We start from the raw sequence: 10,470 nt of genomic DNA, 5'->3' as shown, positions 1-10,470 counted from the left end.
GAGACAGAAAAGTCACAGAAGAAAACAAATAGGCTTCGCAAAGAGAGAAAAAGAAACATTGTGACAAAGTGGCTAGTGTGATCAATGTTTAAAGTGTTTTATTTCAACTCTTTTTTTTTTTCATAATATTTTTATTAACAAAAATAGAAGCTTTGAGTCATCTTTGAAAAGCCAGCAAGCATGGCCCCCGGTTTAAGACGTGGGGCCAAACAAAAACTAGGGTGAATATAGTAGACAGCTCTGGTTTTGGTTTGAAAGGGACTGTACAGTAAAGTAATTATATACAGAACATCCAGCTGGATAGTCTAGACAGATTGAGAGGCTTCTAAAGGCATTACATCAAATACAAAACAAGGAGAAAAAAAATTATTCAAACAAAAGATAGCATTTTGGATTGAATCAAGCCAATCTTTAAAGCGAGTTCATCAACTGAAGCCGACAGACATTCATCTTTTGGCTGGTCTCCATGGCACAACAATAATAAAGATACAGTGAAATCTTGGTAAATAATTTAGTAGCATCTTTGCAGATTATTTGCCTGTAAAAAGGATGAACCTCGAACAATGCCCGTGTGGCAATAACCCCCCGCCCCCCCTCCAAATAATGCTACAAAATGGGCTGTTACTGTCAAAACAGCTGCTGCTGTCAAAACAGTTCTGGTGCAGCAATGAAACACTGAAGTAAGTAACGATTTGAAGCTGCAGGCACAGAAGCTGAGACTTAACCTTGTATTTTCCAGACATGCAGAATGATACTCTGTCCCTCCAGCTGAAATGTTACTCTTCCATGTCTCAGGCTTGCATGAAATGAAAACTAAAACCCTCCCAACTGATGACGAGGAAAGGGGAAGGAAAAAAATAAATAAATAAATAAAAGAACAGATGAGTTTAGATGGTCAGAATGGTGAGCAACGCAGTGTAAAGGCTAAACTTGAAATTTAGAATTTGCATGCCAAGCACTTAAGAGCCAAGGGCCATAAAAGAGGTTAGATGTTAAAGGGGGGGGGGTGCACAAAAAAAGAAAAAGCTTCAGAAGAGACATCACAGCTGTGCAAGCACAACAACCCCCATCACAGTAAAGGGGAAGTCTGACCAGTGCAGCAGTTAACAGCACATTTGTAGCAGTTCAAATAACATCGCTGTGTTCACAGCAAGCTTTCTTACAACAGGCAACAACCTCAATATGATCACCATCATTTTTTTATTTTTTTAATAAGGGGAAATTTAACAGTTTGACAAACTTTTACTGAGTGACCATGGACACAATAATCTGCCCGCAAGACGCCCCACAACATTAGTCCTTAACTTGCCGTCTTGTCAATCACTCAGAAACTAATGTGCAAACCACAAAAATAACAAGTAGAGAAATAAGAAAAAAAACAAAAAAACAATTCCACCCGCACTATTCCAGAGTGACCAACTCAAAGTGAACATTAGTGTCTTTTCTCCTTCATCTAGTCCCATTCAGTTCTGTGAGTGTGTGACTGAGGCGGCAGCTGATCCTGCACTTCAGGACCGTTTGAGCTTTGCCAGCCTCTGCAGCAGCTGCAGCTGTCTGGCTTTCAGCTGCTTCCTCTCCTGAGCCTTCTGCCTCTCCATGGCGTGCAGCTGCTGCAGGTACTCAGTGGCTCGAGTCAGGATCGCCACTTTGGGCGTCTTGGGGCAGTCCGCTAAGCCCGGGATCTCGTCCCGCAGCGACAGGAAGCGCGAGCGCAGGTCGTTCCGCCGCTTGCGCTCGAGGAAATTGTGCGCCTTGCGTTTGTCTGTGTCCTCGCAGTCCGACGACTGGGGGCTGGAGAGCTGCGACGGGGGCTTTGAGGGCGACCTGTGGGGCTGGTGGGAGAAGGAAGAGGAGGAGGAAGAGGAGTAGGGTGGGGATGAAGGCGATGTGGAGGAGGTAGGAGAGGAGGCGCTGAGGTTCGGAGACTCTGACCTGACTCCTGCCAGGGTTACGTGAGCCTTTCTGCTGTCAAAGTTCAGGGGGGCGTGGCCGGGTCGAGGCTGGTGGTAATGAGAGTTCTGGTGAGGATGGGTCACAGGGGCTGAGGCTTCCTGCCGAACTCTCTTTCGGGGCGGCTCGGAAACCGCTGGCAGGGTGTCCGGGGAGGGGGCAGCGTAGTTGTGCTGCTGTTGGTGGATGGAAATGTGGAAACGCTTCATGCCGGGGTCATGGGGGTCAGCCCGCACCGTGATGGTCACCGGTTTGCGGGTGTTGACCAGTCGCCGAGGTTTACGCTGCTGCTTGTGCTCCACTGTCACCACATCAATCTCCTCTTCATCCTCATCCTTGTCATCTTCATCATCTGAAACGGATAAATTTACATTTGATCAATTAAAAACAGACGCTTGCACAACGGGTGACGTGGTGAACAAATGGGCTCCGAGGTGAAAAACCTCCCGTCACACTCAACCCGGCCTTTGCCTCGTCAAGTCAATCAACTCCTTACATAACCTCACAAAACCTGCTTGATCCATTACACACCAAAGAACACGCACGCCTCCAAATGCCCTGAAGCGTCACTGCTTTACCTCTGCTCCCACAGTGCAAATTCCCCCTCTTCGATCATGTGCGCAGAATTGGGGGGGGGGGGGGGGGGGGGGGGGGGTGTAAGACAGGGGTTGGGTGAGGAAGCACTCAGGTGCAAAATGGACAATTCTTCAGCTTGTCAAAACAAGCCAGCTAATATTCAACTCAGCACACGTTGAAAACAATTTGCCGCTCTGTTTACATGAGTGGAAACAGTCTTATCGACTCAATTCTCACAGACTGAAGATTTTCTGTGCTTTTATGAACCGAGACACATTTAAAGTGACTGCACCTCTGCCATCTGGACTGCTCAGAATGTAGAAATCTCTCAATGAAGAGAAATGGGCAAAGATCGTTGGAGTGAGGGAAAACTGTCTGTTAATCTCAACAGCGTTCACATGACAAAAGATTACATCTTCCTTCACAGGGCATATAGTAGTAATTATCTTCAGCTGACCTGCAGTGGACCCCCTCGTAAAAACTCAGGCATATGTTTCCTCCCTGACTTCTGAGGCTCCTCTTCATGGAGCACATATTATCCCCTGACATGTGGTAAGATGCTTCCTTCAAACCCAGGCCTAGCCGACCTCCTTAATGGGTAATCCCGCTCTATTCACAGCCCAGGCTGGCTCGGACCAAATCCACCCACTGACACATTTGGCGCCGCAGCCTGTTGAGCCGAGGAATGCAGCAACAAGTTCCCTTTGTGACATTCCACACACCATTATGCATGGTCCGAGCTCAGCGTCACATGGCAGCCTACATACCAAACTCAATCAGACAGGTTTTGGGAGTGGGAAAACTGGGGTGGAAAAGTAGGAAAAATTTAGGATAGATAATACAAAGAGTGGGTTGTTCCCCTTCTTTCCCTTCCTGTTACATAAAGGTCAAATAGCCTAACTCGCGCTCTTTATTGCATTCATATCAAAAGCAATCTGAGCAGAAGTGGAGAGGATACTGTTGTCATAAGTCAGACCTTGGAGGAGCAGGGAGAGGGAGCAGCTGGTCTGCTGGAGCCCTGCCAAGCAGCAGATGTTTCAATGGGTGTGTCTCTCTGGGCTTCAAGCATGTGTTGCATGCACCAAGGTAACGCAATGCAGTCATGAACCATGCCAACCACCACTGCCACACAATGACCAACAGAAAGGGAAGACTAACAACTGAGCTGCTAAAAAAAGAGTTTAAATAAACCCTGACATTAAAAAAAAAAAAGATTTGTCCAGATACACCAATGGGGTGAATTATAGAAAGTATGTACCTCCTTTGAAATTTTAGGAAAAAAGGTGGTAATACCACGAAAAAAAGGTACCTGGAGGTGCGTTTGTGAACTGCGAGCTATATTAGAACAAAACTCAAAGCCCATTAGGATAAATCAGAGGTCAACGAACACAGACCCCCTCTAAGCCGAAAAAAAAAGCTTATTGGTTACTGACCTGATGAGTCGGTGTGAGACTCTGAACCAGAGGACACTTGTTTCTTGCATCCAGCGGTTAACGGAAAAGTGAGCACCGCAGCCGGGTCCACACAGTCCGCAGCCAAGCCGCTGACGGCCGCCGTGTCAGCGAGAGCACCCTGCGGCCTCCCCGGGGACGCAACCGTGGGCCCGGCTGCGACTTTGGCAGCCGGGCCCGTCCCGGGACAGGGAGCGCAGCGCTCCCCTACAACTCTCTCCAGCTGTTGTCCGGCGGAGAAGCCGCTCCACATGCAGTCCTGGATGATGATGGAGCTCAGGTTCCCAAAAGAGTCACCGCTCGTTGCCAGCTTGCAGGGCAGGTCCTGCTGCTGTTGCTCGTCCTCCTGCCCCAAGAACTGGGACACCCACTCCAGCTTGTCCCCGAGGGACGGGTACAGGAGCCCGACCTTGCCCGAGCCTTCCACCGCCCGGACGGGGGACATGGGCGGGGTCGGTACCAGCTCGAATTTCTTCCATATGTCCTCGCTGGGCGCAGTGGACTTGAAGAAATCCTCGTCCGGGTCGTGGTCGTCGTAGAAATAATGTTGATAGTGGTCGAGGTGGTCCATGTCCCAGTTTTCATAACGAGGCGCGGTGGAGCTGATGCCCGGCATGGGGGCTGCAGGCGGGAGGGGCGTGAATCACTCCCTGTTGCCTCTGTCTGTGGAGGGATACACAGTCAACAGTTGAGTCAGAACTGAGCCTTATTCTGGTCCCAATAATCACCCCGCTGTTTGCAGACATGTTGCCCTCCGGGGGAGGGGGTTATGGGTTGCTTCTGTGGCCACGCATAAAGCAGCTATTTTGCATGCGTCAGACCACCGGATAATTAAGAGTTTGGACATCATGCAGTTCAGGGAAGAAAAAAAAACTCAATGTAAAAGCCTGTAAGAGTGCAAGGGCATAAAATGTCTTGTTTTTCGACTCATGTCAAGAATCCTCTGTTTGTATGTAGTTTTTTTTTTTTTAAATAAAAAATAAAATGTTGCTGCTGAGAAGTTCAAGTTTCGCAACGCCGTTTAGTTACATAACACTGCTTTAGTAGTATACTGTGACAGAGACGCGGAGGGGGAGGGGGGTGGGGGGGTTTCAGTGGCTGCTCAGCAGAAAATAGACCGATTAAGTTAGGCCGAAATCGATTAATTGGATAGACAGGTACCAGCCTCGCCCGCCAATGAAACTGTTCCCACTAGGAAGCCGTATGGAAAGTAGTTGATCTGACTCCTCCTCGGTTCGGCTCCTTATCAAGCTCAAAGAATTCAGCTGCGACTGAAGAGCACCGATCAGCTAATTAAGCTGCAAAGCCCCCGAAACTTCAAGCGGCCGCTTTATCGCCTTTGAAAACCGCCACCACACCGTGCTTGTGTGGTAAAATCATCAGAGGTTGCTGTGAATTTGTTACATACACACACACACACGCATATATATATATATATATATATATATATAGAAATATATATGTTAAAAAGGAGCGGGTTTTACCTGCTACCTGAGTCTTCATAGATCCACCGTGCGCAATATGAGTGTCCAAAAGCAGCAGCGGTCACAACGAGTCTTTACGCGTAGCCTGGTTTAAATATAAGCTCCTCTCCCGCGTCTCCTGTTCGCTGCTTTTTCCCCCTCTCTTTTGTTGTTGTTGTCGTCGTTTTTTGCTTTTTGTTTTGTTTGTTTTTCCCTGGTGGTAAACCGTCGCAGAGGGTAATGAGTCCGTTCGGTCGCAGTCCCTCTGTTCCAGGGGCCGGATAAGCGTTGGTTGTGCCTACTTTCTTTGCAGACTACTGCACTATGTGATCCAGGGGAAGGAGAATTGGATGTTATGCATAAGAGGCGGGACGTAGTAGCAGAGCCACGCCTGCTCTTTAAAGGCGCAACACACTCAAAACACACGTATACGTATACGCGCGCACACGCGCGCGGTCCTGCAGAGGGAGTCTTGCGTGGGCAGAGGGTTACATGACGCTACTTTCATAAGAAGACAGTTCGATGTTTTTGTAAGCATTTTGCAGATATAATAAGAGCATGTGTCTGTGTCTATGAGAGCGTGTTTGCGCAGCTGTACAAATGCATGACCACCTGTTTGTAATAATTCTGCTGCGTGAAAGAGGAGCTTTTCCACAACAGGGAAAGGTAAGCGGTTATGAACGTGGGTGGGTGTATGAGTGTGGGTGATGGTCACATTAATTTCTTGTGGACATATGGCTGAAGTATCTGGTGTCCACCCGTGCATCTCATAGTCCCTGTAATCAATATCAAGCTTATGATTTAAAGCCCTTCCTCTGAGAGGGTCAATATGGAAGCAACGCTCCATGTCTGTCACATCCTGCATGTGTGTGCGGCGTCTCAACAGCTGCACACACACACACACACACGCGCGCGCACGCACACGTCGCCAGCAACTGCTGACACTTGTTTTTCTTGCCATATGAAACCAACTAACTGGTGCCTTTTTGGAGTCATGAAGCCATGCCGCAATCTTGAGGATGAAGATTGGGAAACATCCTTCCTTAAATGTCCCTCTGAAGTAACCCCGCCCCCCTCCTCTACTGCCGGGCGGCGAAGCCTCATCAAACTTGGACCCCCACCTTCTCCTCCCTTTCTCTCAAACCCCAACTTCTGCCACTCATCCTCTACTCTCCTCCTCTCTGTTTTACTTTTCTCTCCCCCGAGCCCCTTCTCGCTCTTTTATTCCCAATCTCCCCATATCAAAAAAATCTTGACCCTACAAGAAGCGAGGACATTTTAGAGGAGTTATATCCTGGGTTCCCCGGGAGAGACGCTACAAAGTCACAGAACAAACAGGCTGCTGAAACAGAACTGACAACCCCCCCCCCCCCCCCCCCCCCCCCCATCCCGTCTGCATCCCTGCCCCCTATACCCCCAACCCATCCTGATCCCTCTCACTCTTGCATTGCAGCTTTCATCTCATTCCTTTCGGCCTCTGCCTTGTTTCACACTTTGAAATGCTTAATCTGCTCCCATTCTTTGAATTAATCATCAAAAGTGAATAAGTGCAAGAACGGGCTCCTTCAAATGTACAAAGAAAGGTCTACTTAGATAAAAACGACTGAGTTTAAGGTATCCCTGTGGGGCGACAATAACATTTAATCGATGTGTAAATGGGAATGTGATTCTGGATCATTTCAATCCTGGCATGCGAGTGTTGTGGCAAGGTCTCACAGGGGAATGGTTCATTTACAGTTATTCCCTGATGGTTCAGTGAACCTTGTTAGCGTGGAAACAGGAGGTGTAAGTGTTGTGTGCAGCAGCTCTGATCTCATTCCCTCTAGTTTTTCTTTTTATCTTTTCCCTAAACAAAACACTCACATAACAATGTAGACAAGCTGAAGATAGCCTCAGGGGACAACTGAAACATTATCACTCATAAGGTATCAATTAAGTGGTATCTTCTGCCAGAATAGGGAATGTGATATCTACTTTACATTTAACTGTACAACAGCGCAGTGCTGGTGTGCAACAGCTTAAAGCAAAAATGTGTGCTGAGGCTGATGGGAGTATGTTTGCTTAGCATAACGCCTTAAAAAAAAACCTGCCGTGGTTTTTTGTCTAAAGATTTTAAAAAATGACTGTTCCATAAGACGCCAACACTTAGGTCACAATAGAACCAAAAGTGGAAAGGAGGAGCCACAGCATGTGAGAAGAAAGGAGGTCAGGGTGATGAGTGAGTTGATTAAACCATCATTTTAGTACAAGCAAGCGTTCTTATAGACAACACCTGGTGCGGTGGAGCAGTGATTACTGTAGCACTCACATTTCCATGCACAGTTAAACTGAGCTACGGTTACAGCTCAACCAGGCCATTGAATTGGTCTGCTTGTCCTTTTTAACATAAGCCCTGATCTCTCCAAAAAACATCCCAAGCTGTTTGTGCTAAACGCTAGCTGATCAGATGCAATCTACAGGCAAGTTTTCCTACAGGTTGTATTGAAAACGGAACAGCAAACAGCGCTTGCATGTGGAGATTCAGGATGGAGAAAATCTGGTTCCAGCACACTGAGTGCAGTGATATTTCAGTCAGGATTCTTGGGAACTGAGAGAGTGTATAAGTGTATCTTTCACAAATGCAGAGTTATTGCTTTAACAGACAGCAGCTATGACAAAAACGTCCCTCCATCATCTGTAAGTTCACTCAGCTCACTTTACTTTGTTCCCAGAGAGATAAGGAGAATTAATAGGGAAGCAGTTTGCCATAAAAAAAAGAGCCGGAAGATTTTTTTTCCCAAATCAAAGACACTTGTGTGTGACAGCTGTGTCGTGGATGACATATGGTGTATAGAATTCTGCATGTGGTTGCCTCTAATTATTAGATCACATTGGACTGCATCAAATAAAGCTCTATTGATCCCCACTGCAGCAGCAGCGAATGGCAGGACTTGGTTTTTCAGAGAGAGAAATAGTGTTGCAGAGGGACATGAGTAAAGAGGTGCCTGGGTGAACTTATGAGTGTGCGAATGCGCACTGTTTGATGTCATTCAGATTGGTTTAGTTTTTTCATTTTATGTTGCTACTAACTGAAGCACCTGCAGACAGGAATGTAAACTGCCACATAAAAATAATGAATTGGTAAAAAGGAAGAAGAGGAAGGAAGAAGAGTCCTCAAAGCCAAGAAGAGATGAAGCTGGAAGAAAGGGATGATGGCCAGGAGCGCAGGAAAGAGGAGACCATAATTTAACGTCAACCCCATCCAGCTTTAGGTCACCCTTTCTGTAATTCCTCCAGCTTCCCCCACTCCATTTGACTCTGACCTTCCAGACTAATCAATGAGCACCTAGTCTGGGACCCACCCATCAGTATGTCTGTGGCATCTGTGACGGCCACGGGTTCACTTCATGTAATCTGGGAGACTGGAGAGGAAAAGCGACAGCTGCTACCCACTGGATGGTGTTGACCTCCTGCTGACACATACACCGTAAGTGAGAGGATTGCCTTTCAGTCCAGATGCTCGTTACGTCGAGAGCTGTGTACACTTACAGCATACATCTATACTATAAGTATAGATACTCATCCATTTTCTCTGCCTAACCTTCCGCTTTCTTTAATCCAAGACTGAGTTATTAAAGGCCTTGAAATTCTGAGAGCAAACTGGGAAACACACAGCTGTGCAGAAGTTAAAGGAGCTCTCGGAGTATATTTCACTTTTAGCGTTTTTGTCTCTTTTTTGATTTGTGCATCTTTTAGATGGAAAAGGGTTACGTCACATGATCTAACACACCAACAAAATTCAAGTGACATTTGAATTCAATTCTATGGCACATTTTGTTCTTAGAAAATTACTGCAAAAGCTTAACCTAAATGACGATCATGGTGCATTAATGCCCTTGCTGTGCAATTGAATTGATTTAAACCAGGACCGTGACACATCTAACACACACAACCTGTGTTGTCGGTTCTGTTGCACACCGTTTAGCAAAAACAAGATGGAAATGGTAGCAAACCTGTGCACTATATTCTAAGATTGGACGTGTCACTGAATATCACAGTGGGTCTCAATTTGCTGGTCATGTCAGTCACCAGAGTAGAAAAGTTACCATTTACACGTTTCTGCACACCATTTAAAGTATGCACACCATTTAAAGTATGCATAATCACAGCATGGTTTTAGATACGGTACAAGATTGTTGTTTTTTTTGCTGATATTTGAACACACAGTGTTTAGTGACACTCAAAACTGCCTCATGAAAAAGGAACACAGTTTGTGGGGGAAGTGGTGGAATAAGTGACAGAATTACATCCAGGATTTCTGAGTTTGAGTCACATAAAGTACAGCTTTTTTCATTGACTTTTATATCTGACACCACCATTTGAATCTAAAAAAAAATACAGTCTGAAGCCTAGTTTTTCTTTTTTTTTTCTTCCTCTTTGCATTTTTTTTTGCAACCATTTGCTTTCTTACATGTCATCTCTCAGGAGCATCTCTAGGACATTCCAGGACTGCAGTGCTTGTGAAAACTATGATATTCTGAAAGAAAAGTGGCTGTATAGTAAGTCACAAAACCCTTGAGACCTAATCCAGACTTTTGTCACCTGTTAGAAATGTTCCTATGTACACTATAATTCCAAAAGGAATAGGATGCTGTGCAAATTGTGGGTTAAAGAAAAAGAACACAGTGATTTTTAAATCTCGCAAATCATTATTCTGTTCACAATAGAAAAACATTGAAAACTAAAAGTGAGACATTTTACATTGAATTTGATGGCAGCAACATGCCTCCAAAAAGTTGGAGGTAAGTGGTTCTAAAAAGAAACAGCTGCAGGAATGTGTTGCAACTAATTGCAGCAGGCCAATAACATCACTGGCTATGAAAAGAGCACCTTTGAGAGGCAGAGTCTCTCAGAAGTACAGATGGGCAGAGGTTCAGCAACCTGTAACTGCATCTGCAAACTGAGGCGCAACGTCGGAATAAAGTTTCTCATTTTAGAATTGCAAGGCATCTTTGCACACATGGAACACTAATGAAAATCAATATTGGATG

The 10,470-nt window shown here is 45.9% G+C and overlaps 1 protein-coding gene across 1 annotated transcript; it reads right to left on the bottom strand.

Moving 5' to 3' along the window:
• Positions 1-110: 110 nt before the first annotated feature.
• myclb (MYCL proto-oncogene, bHLH transcription factor b) lies at positions 111-5,752 on the bottom strand. Its single transcript, XM_072370479.1, has 3 exons — positions 5,462-5,752; positions 3,960-4,640; positions 111-2,302 (listed from the first exon to the last, which is right to left on the bottom strand). The coding sequence occupies exons 2-3, from the start codon at positions 4,591-4,593 to the stop codon at positions 1,509-1,511; spliced, it is 1,428 nt and encodes a 475-aa protein (XP_072226580.1). The 5' UTR covers positions 4,594-4,640; positions 5,462-5,752; the 3' UTR covers positions 111-1,508.
• Between the last annotated feature and the right edge of the window lie 4,718 nt (positions 5,753-10,470).

Source organism: Leuresthes tenuis, unplaced genomic scaffold, assembly GCF_036924035.1.
Source record: "Leuresthes tenuis unplaced genomic scaffold, fLeuTen1.0.hap1 SCAF_18, whole genome shotgun sequence".
NCBI lineage: Eukaryota > Metazoa > Chordata > Actinopteri > Atheriniformes > Atherinopsidae > Leuresthes > Leuresthes tenuis.
Note: the sequence above shows the minus strand (reverse complement) of the source record. Positions and strands in the feature narration are given on the sequence as shown.

Excerpts from the sequence above, each read along its gene's own strand:
- myclb (XM_072370479.1), bottom strand. The coding sequence starts at position 4,593 with ATGCCGGGCATCAGCTCCACCGCGCCTCGTTATGAAAACTGGGACATG. Across the intron at positions 2,303-3,959 it reads GTCTCACACCGACTCATCAG|ATGATGAAGATGACAAGGAT; the intron begins GTCAGTAACCAA and ends TATCCGTTTCAG.